The 20419-nt window shown below is 43.0% G+C and overlaps 1 protein-coding gene across 4 annotated transcripts; it reads right to left on the reverse strand.

Moving 5' to 3' along the window:
- Positions 1-10848: 10848 nt before the first annotated feature.
- Positions 10849-17421, reverse strand: SPRY2 (sprouty RTK signaling antagonist 2). 4 transcript variants are annotated; one of them, XM_041419955.1, is made up of 2 exons: positions 16611-17421; positions 10849-12623 (listed from the first exon to the last, which is right to left on the reverse strand). In XM_041419955.1, the coding sequence occupies exon 2, from the start codon at positions 12570-12572 to the stop codon at positions 11637-11639; it is 936 nt and encodes a 311-aa protein (XP_041275889.1). In that variant the 5' UTR covers positions 12573-12623; positions 16611-17421; the 3' UTR covers positions 10849-11636. The 4 variants fall into 4 exon arrangements, with proteins under 4 accessions (XP_041275889.1, XP_041275892.1, XP_041275891.1 ...); XM_041419958.1 differs by lacking the exon at positions 16611-17421 and adding an exon at positions 16429-16506; XM_041419957.1 differs by lacking the exon at positions 16611-17421 and adding an exon at positions 15991-16301.
- Between the last annotated feature and the right edge of the window lie 2998 nt (positions 17422-20419).

Here is a 20419-nt window from a genome sequence, read left to right on the forward strand (position 1 = left end):
TTCATATTCTGAAGCCAGGCTCTCAGTCAAGTCTCAGGAGCTATTTCTTGTCCTTTAGCTTTGGGTATGAGCTACAAACTCTTCTGGTTTTTAAACTGTATTATATCCTTGTTTTCCATTTTATTTTCTTGCTTTTAACTGCACTCTAGATTAGGCTTGTTTGCAAAATTATAAATTAAGTATAAAGGAACCAGGATATTGATTGTCATTTCTTCATCTAATCTCTAATGTAATTCAAATGTTTTACATAAAAAATTGGGCAGTTTGTGTGTAGGCCAATGGCTTTACATCGGTCTCAGATTCTCATTTTTCTGCAATGTAGTCCATGGTGGGTGAAGTAGTCAACCCACTGTTACACTGAATAATAGCTTTCATAACTCCACCTATAACCACAGGCTTCACGTGCTCAAGAGCTGTAGGTAGCTTTCTAGCACAATTAACCCATCGGCTCTTACCAATCAGAGCTGATATTGCCTGAGATTACAGACCATTTCTTGCAGAAATGGCAGAATTATCCCCAAATAGCCCAGCCCAACAAACAAATGAAGACACATCACGCCAAAATGAAGGTTTTGGTATCAGCAGGGCAGTCACAGTGGTTGTGCAGCTGTAAAGTCACAGCCCACACGGATGCTGTCTCTCACAGATCACAGCTGTGTGAGCCTGCCCACTAACCTCCTTCCAAAGGCCCAGGTTTTTCTGCCTCCTTATTTTTCATTTTGCATTTGTCAATATCCCACTATCCCTATCTAGGAGGTAGAGGAGCTCCCTTTTGTTTGATGTGAGCTGAACGCCTGAGGGCACTGAAGGGGTTAAGTGGAGGAAATTCTTGTCAACTTCAATAGAGAATAAGGCATTTTAAAGGATTTTCTGTAAGAAGAACCCAGTATGTCTGACATCAGAGCCACAGCACATCACAGTGAAGGAGTAAAATTTCTACTTAAAGGGTTTTTTATACTTTCAGAGTGGAAAATATTCATATTGTGGTTTCACACTAAAAATAAATTCTTCCATTCACAGCCAGCAACAGGTAGCTGAGGTTAGATCAAACCACTAGCTTACTAATGACTATGAATTGCAGTATCTATAGAAATTACCAGAATTCAAGGCAGTCTCTAAAATAACCCAGATGAATCATTCTTGAAAAATATTATTCACTCCATAATAAATAGATCCAGCATAAATGCCCACCACACAAAGCAAGCTTTAAGTATTTTTTAAAAACTTAAAACTGTTGCATGTAAATTGAAATGATCGTTTTTCACCTTTTGCAGTTCTGCTTTTTTCACAAGTCTGGGAACACTAAAGTGATCCTAGGATCCTAAAGTTAAGTGACTGAATTGAAAGCCTTCCTTTTGTACAAGTATCTTGAATGTAATAAAAAACCAGCTCTTAAAGTATTATAAATAAGGAATCTGATCTGTCTTGAGTTGTAGTGAAAACTATTGTTCAACAATGATGCAAAAAGAAACAAAAGCTGATAAAATCTTAAGATTATTATTCTACTGTGCACCATGGGGTTTTTTTGGTAGTAAGTTATTGGCCAAACACTCTTCTTGTGGAAATCAGCAGTACATTGCTGTAAGTAGTGGTGCTGGATTGATTTACCCAACTTGTGAATCTTGGCTCCAATTAAACTATTAAAAACCAAAACCTAAAAATCACAAACTCCCCACAATGCCAGCAACCACTGTCCTGCAATGCTGTTACATAGTTTTAGACAGGGTTTTATTTTCATATTTCATAACCAATGTTTTCTCATTAAGGCAAATGCATGATCTATGATCATAGGACTGGCAGACCCTAAGAGGCCTGAAGAAGACAAGGACTGTTAGCAAAGAAAGACTAAAACAAACAGTGGATAAAAATCAATAAAACCACGACAACGTACTGACCCTGCCAAGGAAGTAAATACCAAAACAGTACAAAACTTTAACTTCAACATTCTTTTGGTCTGTGGCATTTCCTTGTCCCAGTAAACCTTGTACATCTCTGAAATTGTTACCAAGGATGGCAGATTTGGTTTTTGTTTTTTTGTTTTGTTTTTTTTTGTTTTGGTTTGTTTTTTTTTTTTTTTTGTTTTTGTTTTTTTTTTGTTTTTTTGTTTTTTTGTTTTTTCTCTTCTCATTGCCATGAATGCTGTATTCTATATCCTATATCCTTTATTCATATATTCACCAGGGAAAAAAAAAAAAGAAAAAAAAAAAAGACCAAATGAAAACCAACAAAAAAACATTGAAGAAAACAGTACCTTTCATGCCCTCAACATGAGATGTCTAAATAACATGTGGACAACAGGGCAATTAGGGTTTAAGTCCCTAAATTTAGAAATTTAGAAATTAATGTTCTTTTCATGCACTTATTGCCTATACTACTGTGGGACTGTAATCTCTCAGTTAAGTCCCACCAACAGTAAACCCACCAGTCATTGTTTCATGGCGACTGCTGCTCATGGTTGGTTTCTATATCATATCACATCTGTGCACTCAACCTTCTCTTTATCACTCATCCTGTGATGGTATCTCCTCGCAAAGTAGTAGTTCTGCATATCTACATCTGCACAAGAGCTGCCTATCAGCTCCTTTGGGAATTGATGAAGGCTTTGAAAGTTGCCATATTTATATGATTAGCAATAAGAAAACCTGTATTTTCATCACTCATTTGTCACTGAAAGTACAAAGTGGAAAAAAGCTGTTCTGTTTACTGGACCATCATGCCATGCCTGGGAGCTTCAACATATAGAGTACAGGGTAGGTGCACTCCACTCTGCAGATGCTCTCTCTCGGGGGTGGGAGAAAGGAGCACCTTTCATGGTATTGTTTAAAAACCATGGGAAAATGTTACAGCAAAAGCTGATACTCTGGAAGGGGAATATTGGTAACAGTTGAAATATGGTAATTCCTCATAGGAAGGGGCAATTCCTCATTCTCCCTAAGATGCAATTGTGATGTGCTATATCTATTTATCTATCTCTACATATTTATATCTACAGGTGATAAAATGCACAATGTAGATATGTAACTGTAACAATATTTTGCCCATCTTTATGAAAGCAATGCTAGTAGACACAGACACTTCTGTCTGACAGCAGCTCACTGTGTTCTACTTGAAGCATGTTTTCACTCATGTAACTTCAGGTAGTGCTTAGAGCTGATTTAGTAACAGCCACAAAACACTGTGCAGGTACTATTAGTATGAATAGCCTATTCCAATTAACCAGACTGTCAGCTAAACCAAATAAATACTCCCCCTAGACTTTTTTGCAAGAGCTGAGCTAAACTGAATTCCAACTGTTGCAGCTTCAGTATACAAGAATGGTTTGATAACAGTAAGCTGAAATAAAGGGAGAAAGTCTACACACAAGCTTTTATCAGAACAAATCTGTCAGCAAAAAGCCTAACAGGAGTCTACAGCACCCTTAATGGAATTAACCCCCAAAAGAGAATCTCAGCAAAATATAAAAGGTTGATGCCTAAAGGAAGCAACTACATATATCCTACAGCAGTGGTAGGAATAAATTATCTAAGTAGTAGAGTAAGTTAAGTAGGATCAGAACGAAGGTTAAAAATCCTAAACTAAGATAGCTACTTCTTCATTCAAAAGTGTGTGTCATGCAATTATAAACTTTTTTTATTCCCCTAGGCAGCTGGGATTTTCCCAGGATATCCATTCAAGTGTATGTTCAATCAGTACATATTCAGGAATTCACCTCTTGTCTATACAAAGTTTCAAGGAGGTCAAGGAGAATTTTGTCATTGCCTCTAGTGAGGCCAAGCATTTCACCCACCAATCCTGCAGCTGAAGTGAGGTCTTTGGATGAAAACTGTGTGAAACATAAACAGCACAAATCTTGGACACATTTAATAAACTGAACAAGATATCTTTCCATCTAGTATTTTACTTAGCTTAATTTATCAAATAAAAAAAAAATAGTAGACATTAATTCCTTTTTCTAAAGCAGAGACCTTAAGGGGTGAATTGTGACATTTCTTTTCTCTCCAACTGCATCCCTCAGACTGCATGTATATAGAAATATATTTTGAACACATTTAAAATATTTTAATAAGATCTGTCCTCTTAGAGGCTAAGCTCAAGTGCAATACTTTACACACCAGTTTTTCTCTATGAAAGACTGCACAATCACTCAGCAACTGCAAGGTTCCATAAGCCACCCATTCTGTAACCTGGGAGCTAAGTGAGCACAGGGCTGAAAGCAATAAAGAAAGAACACTTTCCATGTCTTGGGAAAAGATGAAGTTGTAATGACTACCATGAAAGGAAACTATCTTTTGTTACTGTTTTCTTCAGAGATATATGTAATTTCCAAAAGCAATTCATTCTGAAAAATCAAGTGCTGTGACATACTAGTGAAATGAACTTTCTTTTTAGTGAAAGAAAATGTAAGAAAAAGTCTGTTTTTATGACTTGTCAGTGCATACTTAAGAAACAATTAAAAAAAAAAAAAGCCATTCCCCCAAACAAAGAAACAAACAAACAAGCAAACAAAAAAAAAACCTAGTTCAGGTTAGATACAAAACATCAATATATAATTTTATGTAACTACACTGAAGCAAGCTTTGCAAAATTCTAAAAAGTTACTTGCCAATTGCTTTACTCCTTTGAGATAAAAAAATTACACAGGTTGCTTGTGTGCAATTAAGTTTCTACTTGAGGATTAGATTGTGTCATCTGAACTCATGAGAGTTTCTGTCTTTGTGAGTGAATTTCTCTTGAGATGATATTTGTGGGAGGGATCTCTTTCCTCCTGGACTGCAAATGAATCTGCCCAAGAATGTTCCTGGGCACTGTGTTCCAGCTGGCCTCAAAAGGACAGTGCCCATGCTGGGCAACTCCTTTAACCTCTAAAAGAAGGAGCTGCTGGCAAGCTGACTTTTGGGAATGGCTTCTGAAATGTGGTAGGGAATAGCTTGGAAGAGTACTTTTTGGCACATGCTTAACTCACATCGGGCAAAGCCTTAACGCTTCAGTAGCGTGGGCAATTGCAGCCCATTGTCCAGGAACATTCCCACCTACTGTCTGATTTAGAGTACAGAGGTGACCAGAAACATTGTTGCACACTTTCAGCCTTTGTACTGCAGTTTTGTGCGTGCAGGAGAGAACAGGTCAGCCCTGAAGGAAAGTTCATCTTTTATACCATAACCCATGCCTCCTCCCAACTACACTTATTTCAGAATAACTCACACAGTCTTTTTCTTCCACTTGGGATGAAGGGATCTGAGGAGAGCCTTCATGCCCAACTGGGAACAGTATTGAGAGTAGCAGGCAGCAGGAAGTTGAGATAACCTTCACATATGGCTAGTTTGGTTTTGGTTTTGTTTTTTTTTTTAATGACGTATTATGTGATCCTTGTGCACTAGTTTTAAAGAATGAACACAATGTTTCTCCAAAAAAGAAAAGACATTGAGGCATAAAAACATATACATGATAAACAACTGCATAATCTCTACCTGCAGAGGAGCAGAGGTAGAAGAGAGTAAACGTACTGGTGAAAGGTACCATTCATTCAACGAGTTCTGCAAGAAGGCATTGATGCTCCTGCTTCACCTTACTATTTAATGCAGCTGCACTTAGGTTAAGTTTACAAAGTGAATTCTTGGTCCCTTAACTGCTCTACTTTTATATTTCATACTGCCATTTACCTGGGGTGACTGTGACGGGGGTGGGGAGAGAGGTGCAGGAATCACAAAAGAGCAATCCATCAAATTACCACGCTGTCTTCAATAATTAAACAAAATTCATAAATAAAATGACCCAAAGCAAATAGTTTAAAACTATTTCAGAGTTTCCTCCTCTTTGCAATGCTTTCTGAAAGACAAATTAGAGGGAAGAGAAACTGTTCACTTCATGCATTTGACAGTTTGTGATACACCAACTTTTATAGGTGCCTTACAAGAAACAACACTTTAAGTAAATCAGTAATTAATGAAACTGCACTACCGAGGAAGCTGACAAAGGTCTGAGTTGATTTCGAGACCTAAAGCGGAACTGTGTCTAATTATAGTAACAGTTTTAGCATAACCAATTAGTGCAATTCACTTACAGTGCAACTAATTTTGAAACACAGCTTGCTACAGCCCTGATGTTTGCATTCATTTCTGAATATGACAGTGGTAAGTTTGGTCATTTAAAGATTTTCCATCCTGTTGTGGTTGAGGCACACTATGAGAGCATCAACACATTCTTTCATCAGTTAACAGGGGAACAACAACACGATTTATGACTCATTTATATACACCACTTCTAGATCACAATAAAGTGATGATAAAAAGAAAAAAGTTAAAAACTCTCTTTGTTCAAGGGGCTCTCTATGTCTGGAAGCTGGTGATTCTTCCACATACACACTTGTGTACTGGCTCAGACTCTCCAAATGAAACTTGTGCCTGCAACTCCTAAATAGCACCAAGTGCTATGTCTAGTAACAAATCTCAGGCGCACCAAGTGGTTTGGTAATTATACAGCAGTCTTTCAGGAAAGCAGAGCTCCTCTGATTATATAGCTCTTTACCTTTTAGAAACAGATTATCTCCCTTGGCAAGACTATTTTAAAGTGTAACTTAAACCCCCAAGTATTAAAATATCCATAAATAATCCTACATAATAGCAGACTACATTGTCAAAGCTTCTGATTATTGGTAACTTCTACTGAAATGGGAACAGATTCATTTTAGTCTAGCAATTTGAACATTTTAGCCCTAAGCTTCTGTAATCAGCACGCACAGTGAAGTCAGAGAAAGAAAAAAAAAAACTTTCTTACACCACAGGTAAAGAGAAACTTCAGATATGTAGCACAGCCCCTGTTGCCTTCTCCCAAGGCTGAAAACACTGAACTCCCACCCTGTTTCAAACAAAATCATTGCTACTCATGTCCAAAAGCAACTACATTGGCTCTCTACTAAACAATCCCTGTGGCAGAGGAACAGCAGCAGTTCATGCTTTTATGGTAGTAACACCTCTGCCTCTTTCATCTAAAACACAGTGCCAGTGGGTTAAAACAAAGACATATAAAACCTTCTTGAGTAATAAAATTCATACCCAAACAATGAAAATAAGATTTTTCTGAAATAGCAGAATCAATGTCACATGAATGGAAAAAACCTTTTATATTTCTGAAAATGCAGGAAACATTACATGCAGGAAGGTAATCAGTTTTTTGACTTTGTCCTAAACTTTCAGGTACAGAATACTAAGGAGAATAGCATGTTTCATCCTCCTCTTTCCCCTTTTGTTCTATGTGGCAATAATGTATTTTGTATTATGACTAGGAAAGGTCAAGGAAAGGGATAGGGTCCAGAAAGAATAAATATGAAGAGAAATAACACACAGGAGTCTCCACAGATTGAAACATGAAGTATTTTTGAATTTAAAAGTACTATACACACCTGCACTTTATATGCACGTGTTTTTTGAGTCACTGTCCTGACTTCAATGAGATGCTATTTTTTATTTCTAAGATTCCAGTTTAAAATCAGATTGCATAAAGAGGAAAACACCCAAGTATTTTCATTGGTAAGGATTTGGTGCACTTTGTCACCTGCAATCCCGCATCTGGTGTGCTGTCTACCTGCAATCCCAATCTGTAACTGATTTATTTAAGATGACCCAACAAGACAAATGCTGACATTTTCAGCAAGACATCTAGTCAATACTATTCTTACAGACACTACTCAATCGAGCATGCTCTCACATTCAGCCAATTTCTTTCTGGCACTCTGCTCCAGTGACTGATTGAGAAATTAGTCTCAGCAGATGAAATCATTATTACTTACTGTACCTGCACCCATCTAGGAACATCTGAGACAAGACAGACTGTTCAAATCCATCTTTCCCAACCATTAATTCCTAAGAATATTTAAATGTGTCACTGTAGAACAGAAATTTATTCTGCTCTCTTCCTGCCACCTGAGAAAAAGACCTAAGATTTCATTCATTACAAAAATTAATTATTTTACATTTTAACAAAAGTGAAAACGGTAATACAGGTAACACTGTATATTTAAATGCTGGGAGTTTAGTAAGAAAGTGTAAAAAATCTATTATGTCAATCATCAAAAGTTAACTACTTCACTCCTGCACTTGGAGAACTTTTGGCTTTTGAAGACTGATTTGGTAAATCTGTTGAATGTAAATACTCACCTGAATATGATCTCAAATACTTTAGGAACACATTTTATTTCCATCCAAAGCACTATTTATTCTCTACTTGAATCCAAGACTTTTCCTTCTTTTTTTCCTTTTTTTTACTGCTATGATCCCTATCTCAAAAAAGAAATTATAATCAAGATTCAAACCATTAAAGAACAAAGTAAGATCCTAAGGATATTAACAGGGGACTTTCTAAATTTCTCTAAATTTGATGTATTTATTTGTATCCTACATCATACAGAAAAATAATTTGAGAAAAAGCTATTTGTTTCCATTGTTACTAGGGTCAACTGTCAGTCCAATCCTGCAGATCACTATACCTTAAACAAACCTTATGGAATCTATAAGTTAACAGATCAAAACTCTGAAGCAGCAACACAATAAATGGAGCAATAATAAGGGTTTTGCTCTCTCTCACGACTTCCTAGCAGTCTAAAATTAAAGTCCTATATGAAGTACATCAAGCACGACTTTCATGGTTATCCTCAAAACCTGTGTATGGAAAATTTTCCTTACTTGGACCTCCACTTTCCTATCTCAAAGGATAAAGTAGGCATGCTTTAATAACATTATCTCAATCCACTTGAAAAGCCCTCTTAATTCTTATTAAAACAATCTAATCTGCTTGAGGCAAGATTTTGGTTTTATTTAGAATACTAAACCTTATCTAATTAAGTGTAATATTAGGATGTTAACTAATATACACAAGCCAGCTTTTAAGAGTCCAGTGGGCACAAACATCAATCCATACTAGCTGAAGCCTAGACCCCAGTACCATAGTCAGCCCAACAGACCACACTTCCCTACAGCCCTGCTCCCAAGAATCATACATCCTACCCAATTTCTGGTAATGGGCTTACCTGGGGTGGGTGGGAGCCACTATTTTATCTTCATTAAGAACCACGTGAAAGGTCACAACCATTGCTCAGTGTTTAAACCAGCTTCAAACTTCACTGGAAACAAGATGTTTTTTCCCTTAGAACCTAACTAAGCAGACAGAGAACTTACTATACTGCAAAAAGAAAACAAATCCACAATTTCAGTATTGGACTTAAGCTAGTAGGACTTCTGAGTTGCACCCACTTTGACTGCTGTGCTGCTCAGCCATCCTAGTTTTCCAGTTTCACCTTCAGCTTTCTGTAGAGTCATCTTCAACTGAAACATAAATCACTGAAAAGACTGGGCTTGCCTTCAGTTTTGCACATTCATCAATCCAATGAAAACACTGTATTTATTGTCTACTGAATCAGTGGGACTTGGGGTTTCCAAGATAGAGCCTAAAGATTCCCCTAATATTTGTTTTCGTCAGCAAGACTAGGCCAGGACAGTTTAAGCATAAGCACTTAACCTAGTTCAAGAACTACATTCAGTGAATGGAAACACATGATGGTTATTAACCCCTTCAAGAACAAAATTGCTAAAAAACCCCATAATTAAATAATAATAATCTCTGTTTATCAGCAGCCAAGCCCAATCTCACATATACAGTCCACTACTCAGTTACAGTATACTGATGTGCTTTAAATATGGACAAATTACTCATGTAACATAAGGTACCCTCTTTCTGGCAAATTCCACTCAGAGACATAAATATATACTGTTCATCTTTGTATACCAAAGTATCCAGCCAGCTGGTGCAGAAAGTAAACCAGCTTACATTTTTCACGAGAGAGGTAAGGAAAAAAAAAAGAGAAAGAGAACAAGCACTTTTTAATTTCACTTGATGATTGATAACCAATATGCACAAACACACAGTGTAAGATTTCTGAGTACTATAGACCTATGTAAAATCATCCAAACACCAGACCTGAGATGAAAACTAAGGGACAAAAAGACAGAACATTTACTCATTGCTCTGGTTTTCAACTTTTAGTGAGTTCTTAATTTATTAGTAATAACTTGTTTATCTTGGAGGGGCTTCAGAAAAGGCTGGGAGACTTTTTTAAGCGTCAGCTTAAAAATACTTACAACTATTCTTAAATGCCAGCTTAAGAAATGTATAAATAAAATTGAACATTAAGACCTCTAAACTTGGAGAGACATGCTCAGAACAGGAAATGATAGTTTGTTAATAAAGAAAGGTAAATCATTCTCTAGGCTTCCGGTGGGAAACTTGGCAGGGAAAGGATTTTGACCTCAGTGGAAGGTAACTGCCACAAATGACAAATCAAGCAACTTTCTTCTTGCAAGTGAGGCAAATGTTTGACATAAGGCTGGACTGCATTCAGATCTATCATTCCCTGTGGCATACTCTTCTAACTTTAACAAATAATGCTGCAAGCTTTTTGCATTGACGGTATTAATTGCATTTTTTTCCTCCTCTGTCTCACTGAGTAAAGCCATGCAAGCCTAACATTTTTTGTGAATGATTACTTATTTCCTACTTGAAGCACAAAAGCTCATCACTTATAGAATAGGTCAAGCTTTCAGTGCCTATTAGTCCTAGTCTGGAATGAATTAATGCATTTTCCTATGTTGTAGAAACAGTATATGGGACATTTGTGCAAAGGAAAGTAGCAAAAATCCTGCACTGTTTTCAGGTGAAGAAGTAAACAAGGACAAAAGAATACACTTAAAAATCTTATTTTCAGTTTCACGTTAGGCTCACTGTGACTATATGGCACATTAGAAGTACCAATTCTCCCAACTCAGAACAATAAATGGGAAAAAATGACAAGTAGCCCAGTTTAATTTCAAACGTTAATATATTTTCTATTTTATAGTGAACATATGCATCATTCACCCCTTATTTGCAGCAACTATGACGTCCTCATAAAAAGGGGTGACATTTGTAAGATGCCTCTTAAAATAAATATTTCTTTTTATAAAATAATAAAACTTCAAATAAATATTCTTTACACTAAACAATATGTTGAAAAAATTAGAAAATAAAGGCTGAATTTTACTGTAACTGTACAATATACATGAAGTCCAAAGGGAAATCAAAGTCTTGTAATAGAAGGTTTCCGTAAGACAAAATACAATCTAAAAACATACTGATTGATTCACATTCTTCCGAATGTACAACATATTAGTATAATATTTTGTGACTGTGCCATGTCTTATGACAGCACTTATTTTTCACAGTTGAAAATATTATTGTATATACAAAAATATAGCACATTATCTCTGGCAGAAAACAATGAAAAAAAAGGAGTCATTTGCTAATTTACAAATTTTGCAAGTACTATTCACAAACAATAGAGTTGCCTAGGAGTGTCTGTGTTGCTTTAGCTTATGCAATATGTGGGTCACAATGTACTGCATCCCTTTTTTTCCCCCTGTATGCCACTAGCTGGATTCTAACAAGCGTATCAGTTAAGATGGCACACACACAGAAAAGCATTTCACTGCAAACAGCAAAGTACATCCCCAACCCTTCTACTACAGTACCAAGACCATAGCTGCTTAGTTGGTTGCATATGTACGTTAAAATAATAATCCTTGTTACTTTAGTATTTCTGGCTAGTGATGCTATGTTGGCTTTTCAAAGTTCCTGGGGGGTACGCTGGGAACTTTGCAGCAAACGGTGTTGGAGTGTTTGCAGCGGCACCCAGGCCGATTTACCCGGTCGTAACAGCCCTGGCACAACTTAAGGCAACCCTTGGCTGGTAGGTAACACCACAAGCAAGGCAGAAAGAGGGACACTACACCCATGGCGGACCACCTAGTGCAGCAATGTGACTGACTGCAGGAGCAGGGGTTGTCAGCACAGTTGTCCTCGTCATCATTAGAGCAGTGATAGAAGAGGCCCTTCACACAGCAAACACAAGTCCCGTAATCAACCACGTTCTGGGCTGAGCAAAGACACTGCTTGTCACAGATCCAGCATGAGGGGAGGGTCCTTGGATAAGTGCACTCCTTACACTTACACTTTCCACAGTCCTCACACCTGTAGCTGTGTGCTCCCAAGTCTTCTTTGCTCAGTGGCTTCAGCTCACTCGGCTTGAGCTCAGACTTGGGCTGCATTCGGACTATCCCATCGGCAACTGGCCCCGAAGATGATCCCAGAAGTCTTTGTTCTGATGAATTACTGCTTGTACTTGTCCTCGTACTGCTCCGTGAGCCTGTGCTGACTGTGCTGATGGACCGGGACAGAGGTGCTCGAGGAGATGCGTGCGTTTGCGTGTGCTGGATCCGGCTCAAATGACGATGCTCAGGCAAGCCATGGGGCCTTTCATTTTTGGGCTGGGCTGTTACCCGAGGAGAAGACTTGACCCCCGGCCGTGGAGCCACCGTAGGTCCCTCTGTGTATTCATTTGTGTTTCGGATGGCTCTGATCTGGTCCAACGACAAGACGTGAACCTGCTGCATCAGGACATCCCGCAGGTCGGGCTCCCCGTGCGGTCTCCCACTGTCACGCCGAGCCTGTAGTAAGGGCTGCGACCCACTGCCGTGCTGAGTCTCCATCAGTGCCCGGAAGCTTGCTCACCCCGCCAGGCTTAGAACACATCTGAAATCCTGGAGCAAAAAAAGAGAGGATTCACTATTGAAACATGTCTCATGCTCTCTCCAGCAGCTTTTCAAGCCTGCAGGACCCCACAGAACTGCAGACAATCAAGTAATGCATCAGCCATTAATAAAAGGAAGGAGTCACGTCTGGGACAAGCACCCGCACCGGTCAGCTGAGTGACCAAATTCCCTTGGCCTGTTCTGCCTACTGCTGTGGAGAGGTTAAGGACCTTTAAGAATCCCTAAGATTCTTTCCTAGGACCATGCAACTTAACTTGTGGCTCTGGAAAGTCTAGGTATTACTCCTGCTAACTGAGGCTTCTCAGGCCATCTTCTGGTTAGACCATGGCCTTTTAAGTGATTACATTTCAGCCACTTGAAGTGACACTTCTTTTGACATCAGGCTACTGAAAACCTTATACTGAAAAAAAAACCCAACAAACTATCCTGCAAGTATTTAGCAAGTGTAATGTGACCTGCTGATGACAGACATATAATTCTCCAATTTTGTTTAAAATTGGATAATATTTTGGTAGGCTAGTCTCTTTACACATTAAACTTTACATGATGTAAATAGGAAATTTTAGTTTAATACCAATGGTCCCAAGAAAAACACTAAATAGCAATAAAATGTTTGAGGTTAGACATTAAATGAGTTAGTGCTACCAAAAACTTCAACAGTACAAGTAAAAATATCTCTCTCCAGTATTTTAGTGTGTGTCATACTGGTGCACACCACTGTGACTGTTATTTTAAGGCTCAAAACTACAAAAGCAATGTTACCACAGTTGTTTGGGTTTTTTTTTTTTTAATGTGTAAAAAATTCCATAGACTACATTTCAAATTGTAAATATTATCAAGAGTGGCTTGTGGGATAGAGGCATGCATAACATAATCAAATAATGCCAGCATCCAAGAAGTCTACTTGATTGTGAATATTACTTGAAAAGATCGTTAACTACAAAGTAGAAACGTAAACTTTAGAATTTAAATGAAAAGCCAGTAAAAGACACAGAAGATGAGAACTTGTAAATAACTTCCACATTCAAATATGCGCAAGTTTCAAGTACTGCCCTCTAAATTAGTTAATATTTGTTTTGCCTTTATCATATCTTAAAGTGGCTCCAAAATCCAATTACCTATACAAAAATCCAGAACAATATTCTACAATTTAAACCCAAGCAGGAACCAAACTTCTTACAAGGACCACACAATGTCTTCAATTATAACTAGAAAGAGCACCATAGTGTTACTCTGTACACATCAGTTACCAACAATAATACTGTACTGCAGTATAGTAAAATATAGCCAAACAGTTTAACAAAGAGTATCTCAAGACACTGTCTTTATTCTAACATCAGTGCAAAACACTTAACCTTTTAACGCCTGGCTCCCCTCCTTCAGTGTTTTTTCTTTAAAAAAAAAAAAAAAAAAAAAAAAAAAAAAAAAAAAAAAAAAAAAAAAAAAAACAACAAAAACCAAAAAAACCCAAAAAAAACCATATAGAGAAATCTCTAACTTTTAAGAGTGACCACTTATTTTAAATATTGTCAAATCCTGGTTTTGGACACAGGATGTATGTTACAGTACTCCCTACACCCCCCAAAAAAAGTCTTGCTAACTTGGCTTTAAGCATTACTTATGCTATTTTTTTTCCTTCAAATTAAAACCTCTGCCATACCAAAAGTTTCAACCAACAGCCTAAGTAGATATTCACCTCCTCTGAAACTATCTGGAGATAAAAAATAATATAAAATAAAATGCTTTCCCCATTCTTAAGAGGAATTGGCAGCCCTATCTCTCCTCCGCGTCCAGCCCCAGCCAGCCTAGAGGGTATCAGCCCCTGCCTCTCCAGAAATGACAACCCACTGCAAAAGCAAAGCTGACCCTGACCTGAAGGCGCTTCAGACGACCCCGGGATCGGTGGCGGAGCCCCCCCTCAGACGCCAAGGTGGGAGCTGGAAAAGCAGCCTCCGGTGTCCGCTTCCCTCCCCGCCTCCAGCTCCGTCTCGGGCGGGGGGCGCGCAGCAGGTGGGAGGCGACAGCCCCTCGCCCGCCGGAGAGTGCAGACAACCTGGAGATAACCAGGAGACATCCTCTGGGCTGGGAGGTGGGAGGGGGCTGCTTCAGCCGCCTTATCAGAAAGTCAAACCCATGTTTCCTTTTAACTCTTCCCCCCTGCCCTCCCCCAGGAGATGCTAAAGGAGCTTCCCCTCCCGGGAAGTGCCAGGCGCCCTGCAGACGGTTCAGACAACACCTCCGGGACAGCTGGGCAAAAGGCAGATTACCCCCTCTCGCCTTGCCCTAAACACCCATTCAACTTCACAAAGCCAGCCGCTGGAAAAGCTCCTCTTATTTTACGCATATTCTGCAAATTGCCTGACCTTCAGCCCGCCCCGCTCCGCCCCAGCCCGGAGGGACCCAGGAGGCATTTCCAGCGGGGCATCAGGCCGAGCCGGGTGCTCCCCGTTTTTTCTCCCCGTCATAGATCCGCTAACAGGACAGGATGCAAAGAACCAACACATTTATTTGCAAACCTACGCTTGCCTGAAAATCCTGACGGGAGGGCACACCTCTCCCTCCTCTGACCTAGTACTTCTCTCCTTTGCATCCGCCAGGAGCAAGAGAAGCAGATTTGCCTTTTTGTGTGTGCATGTGTGTGATAACACGATTCCCCACTTCTAAGAGCCAAAGTCCACTCTCACCGAGCTCAAGTGCCAGGATTGCTAACTTTTCTTTTCTTTCAATCTGGGCTTGGCAAAAGGGTGAGCGAGGGGGACGGGTTTCGCGTTCGGCACATTTGGGGAGGTTTAAAAAGCGAGGGGCTTCTTGCGTGCTGTGGAAAAATCCCGTGTACAGCTGGCCGGGGAAGGGCGAAGCCTAAGGGAGAGAAGTCCTCTGCCCGTGAATTTCTGTTTTGTGGCCGGAGCCTGTGCAAGGCACCCCCACCCCCATTCCCACCGCACACACACCAACCACCTCCTCTTCTTTCAAAGTGCTTTGAAACCCCCATTAAGGGCCGAGTGTGTGATCAGACTATGGATTAGGGCAAAAGGGACTTTACCATCGGGGTGGGGCAAAGTGACACACAAACAGCTTGCTGAAAACACCAGCAGCTTTTTTTTCTTTTTTCTTTTCTTTTTTGATGGGGGAAGGGGGCTGTCACGAAGTAAGCCCACCAAAAAAAAAAAAAAAAAAAAAAAAAGTCAAAATTATGACTTTTCCTTCCCCTCCACACATGCCCTCTGCATAGAAGAAGCTAGTGAAGCACTTTCCTCGTCTTACAGATCGAATTAATTTCATCACAGGAGAAATATCTAAGCTTACACACACGCACACACACACACGTATATATTTGTACCAGACGTGCACTCACTTCCGAATCGCACGGATCTCCTGACGCCACTACAGACAGGCGTAAATCACGCACTGAAAGGCGGGTTGCTCCTTCTCCCCCAAGAGCGGGGAACAAACAGCTCCGACGCTCGCCAGCCCCGCTGCGCCCTCCTCCCTTCACCTCCCCCGGGGCTTGTCGGAAACCCACGCGTGCCCAGCGAGGCAGGAGCGCGCAGGACCTCCCGTGCCCGGCCCCCCGCAGCAGCGAGAGCACGCCTGAGCTCTGGCTCCTTCAAGCGCACCCCCGCCCCACTCGCAGCCCCCGCGGGCAATCCGGGGCGCCCGCGCAGCCCTCCGCCCCCCGCGCAGCCTTCCGCACCCCCGGGGCACCCTGGCGGGGCACAAACGCGGCGCAGCCCGCAAACCCCACGGAGCTCCCCCCACCCCTCCCCGGAGAGAAACCGCTCCGAAATCCCACCTCCAGCTCCTCTCTGAGAAAGGAAGGAGAAGGGAAGGGGGGGAGAGGGAGAACCTGTGCGAATGGAAAAGGGATCGGCCTCAAACATTTCCACGAGTTTTCTTGGAGCAACCAAAGGCGGGGTGGGGGGGGGGAGGAGGTTACTGAAAAGCTTGTTTTGCAAAGAAGGAAAAGGCTCTCACCGTGATCGCGGCGCTGCACCAAACCCCTCTCTCTCTTGTATTTTCTTCTTCCTGCGGTTTGCAAATAAATCCAGCCCTAAAGCAAAAAAAAATTCTTTTCCAAACTCTGCTTTAGTCCAGCTTGCAAATTAGAGTAAGAATGATCACCACGTAAAAAAAAAAAAAAAAAAAAAAAGTCCAGAGCAAAGTTAGGTGCCTCTCCCCAGATCGATTATAAATACGTGCGTGCGTGTATATACTATAATAATAATCAAAACACCTCTCCGGATCGGGGTGAGTTTTCTTTGCTACTAAAAATCACTCAGTCTTACACACACACACTTTCCTTTTTTTTCCTCAATGAACAGGAGGCCGAATCGCCAATACCAAGTCACTTTTTTTTTTTTGTTGCTGTTGCAAAGTGATCAAGAGGAAAGGGAAAAGCCAAAGAAAACAAAACAAAGTGGATTTAAAATAAAATCCCAGAGCTTTCTTCCACTGAGCTCCTCCAAAAAAGCAGCTTGTGCAATGTAGCCGTTCTGCTGAGAAGCTGCTTGCTGCAGGCTCCTCTCCCCTTCTCTCCCTCTTAGCTTTCTCGCTCCCTCTGCGAGCGTGTGTGTTGCAGGCAGTTCTGTGGTTTGCAATCGGGGGGGTGTTTTGGGAGCGCAGCGGATTTGTGGTGGTGGTTGTTGTTGTGTGTTTGGAGGAGGTGGAGGAGGAGGAGGAGGAAGATTTGAGATCTGAGCTGTAGGGGCTCGGCGTTTTTCTGCTCGCTCGCTCTCTCCCTCTCTCTCTTTTTCTTTCCGGAGGAGGTAGGGTGATCTCTCTGCAAAAGCAGCAGTAAATGGCGTCATGTGGATCTGAGGAGGAACAGAGCAGTTGTTGTCCCAGAGGATATATCGCATCCGGTCCCAGCTCATTGGCTCTGCGGGGCTACATTCACTGGCGCTCCCAGCGCCCTGCCAGCACTCAGAGCTGCGGGAGGCATTCAAAAGGGCAGCGCTGCCGCCGCCGAGCCAGCCCGGCTGCCCCGGCCCCGGCCCCGGCCCCGGCCCCGGCCCGTCCGCGGCGCTCCCCGCGCTGCGCGGGGCGAGCGGCAGCCGCGCTCCCGGGGCCTCGCCGCAGCCTGTGCTCACAGGAGGCTGCTCCGTGCGCGGTCTCACGCCGCTCGGGGTTGCTTTTGTGCTCGTGTATTTACTCAGAGACAGGCGGCGATAGGTTTGCAGGGAAACCGAGGGGAACTCGCTTCTCGCGGGGAGGAAGGCGCGCTCGCCCCGCCGCTGCGGCCGTTCGGGAGACCCGTGCCCGAGTGCTCCCCGTTGCCTCCCACCCGTTTTTCTTAACCGAGTGGAATAAAAGTTTACACTTCTGCCCCTCCCCCGCTTCGCCCTTTCCAGCCGCCGGTCGCCGGCCGCGCAGGGAGCAGGAAGGGTGATTACTTGGGGCATTGTCCGCGGATTAATGCGATTAGGCGGCGCGGAGGGCGCCCCCGTGGCCGGGCGGGAGCGCGGAGCGGGGCCCGCGGGGCGCGGAGCGGGCGGCAGGTCCCCGCGCCTCGGGTGCCCGGCCGCGGGGTGCGCCGCGCCCCTGGCACCAGCAGGGTCCCCTCGCCTGTGCGGGGGGGCCTGGATGTGTGTATTTTTTTTTAAATAAGTTAAAAAAGCCCTACAAACCTCCCCCTCCAAACTTTATTTTAGTCAGTTGCCATTCGTGCGGGGGACACGGTCTGCGAGCAGCTCGCGAACGTGACTGTTTGTCTTCTGGGCGTTTCCTGACACGGCCACAGCTCGGTCCCTTTGGTACGAGCTGGAAGCACTGACGGGGCCGCTGTGTCTGGTCGGACGCGGGCATCTTGCGCTCGCACGTATCTGTACGCGCACCCCTTTCCCCAGGCAGGCACGCACCGAGCACGAATGTTCCCGTGTCACGTGTGGCACTGCTTAAAATACACACCGTGTGTATTTTAAGCAGTAATCGCTGCGCTGTTCACATGGACAGCCCTCGGTGCAAAGCCCCAACCAGCCCTCCACTACTCGAGCCGATTTCGCAGCACTTCCTCTCCTACACCTGCTGGTCACCGCTCTGTGGAGGGGGTGGTCATTCCCCATAAAAACGTGTAAATAACGAGGGCTGTGTCTCACATGGACGGCCTTCGGGTTTTCGTGGTTTCATGCTCAAGTATCCGTTCTTCCACAGTAATGTTCTGAGCCTGCAAACTATTTTCCATACTTGGGTGACAGTAAGGTCAGCCGGAGTTAAACGGGGCTCGCTTTCTTTCCTTTCAAGCGGGTTCCATCTCTCCCTAGCCCGCACAGAACTGCTGCAGCCCGGCTGTCCGTCCCCTCCCCACCCTGTTCGACCCCCGGCCCCGCAGCCGGAGCGCTCTCCCGCCGGGGCGGGGGCTGCCCCTGGGCTGGAGCCGCAGCCCGGTGTGGCTGGGTTACCCTCGGGGCTCCGGGCAGCAGCGGCGGCGGCGCGGCCGCTCTCCCCGCCAGAGGGAGCGCGGCGCCGGGGCGGGGGGCAGCGGGTCAGGGCGGCTCCGCGGGGCACCAGCCCCGGCGCCGGGCAGCGCCGGAGGGAGCCGCGGGCCTGCCCTCAGCTTCCCCGCGGGTGGGGGCACCCAGCGGCCTGGCGTCTCGGTGAGGATGCGCCGGGCAGCGACATGAGCATCCTCGGAGATGTGCCCTGTGCGTAGGCTGCGCGCTCTGTGTCAGCAAGGAAATCCACGATGTTCAGCTGTGAGAGATAAGTATGGGTTAAAATATCCGGGAAACAGAAAACACAATATTCCCCTCACTGTAGAAAGACAAAATACACTTCCTCCCACACAGCAAAGTCAAAAATAGGTTAAGAACTTTTTGTGCAAGCCTATACACATGGGAAAGGTCTGTTGAATTATTTATCATCGTTTATATTGAGTACATAAATAGTGTTTTAAGCTGGAAAGTTCATAACACCATTTTTAAATCCTTCGGTCAGTAGTGCAATGATCAATTTCCACACCAGTTCTCAACTACAGGTGTATGCACTTAATACAGAGAGTAGTCTCAAAGACAGATTTAAAAACAGTGAAGCTATTTTTATTTGCAGAGCCAGTCATGCATGCAAAATGGTGATGCTTCAATGTGTTATAGCTCAAAAAAAAAAAAAAAAAACCGTTCGGGAGACCCGTGCCCGAGTGCTCCCCGTTGCCTCCCACCCGTTTTTCTTAACCGAGTGGAATAAAAGTTTACACTTTCTGCCCCTCCCCCGCTTCGCCCTTTCCAGCCGCCGGTCGCCGGCCGCGCAGGGAGCAGGAAGGGTGATTACTTGGGGCATTGTCCGCGGATTAATGCGATTAGGCGGCGCGGAGGGCGCCCCCGTGGCCGGGCGGGAGCGCGGAGCGGGGCCCGCGGGGCGCGGAGCGGGCGGCAGGTCCCCGCGCCTCGGACAGCATCCTGGTACTGATGAGTTTGAAAGAGAAGCCTTAAACTTGCAAAGATTTGTACACCAACTGACACAAACGTAAACAATAAATAGTGCATAAATCTGCAAAAAATTGTGTGCTCGTTTTTGTGCATGTGCTTGTGTGTGTTCATGTTGGAACTTCAATGCTGATTTCTCAGAGTTTTAATCTGATGGTACCTTGGAACCAGCTTTTGGAGGATTATATGTATCACTCACATTTCTTGTCGTGGAGAGTGGCTTAATGCATGTGATTATGTTTCCCCTAGTGGTTTGCTCTAACCACTGCATGATTTTGTTGTGTTTTGTTTTCTGAATTTTTTTTTTTTTTTTTTTTTTTTTTTTTTTTTTTTTTTTTTTTTTTTTTCAACTCCTTTTTTTTTTTT

This window comes from Onychostruthus taczanowskii, unplaced genomic scaffold (assembly GCF_017590055.1).
Source record: "Onychostruthus taczanowskii isolate IOZ18803 unplaced genomic scaffold, ASM1759005v1 scaffold62, whole genome shotgun sequence".
Taxonomy (NCBI): domain Eukaryota; kingdom Metazoa; phylum Chordata; class Aves; order Passeriformes; family Passeridae; genus Onychostruthus; species Onychostruthus taczanowskii.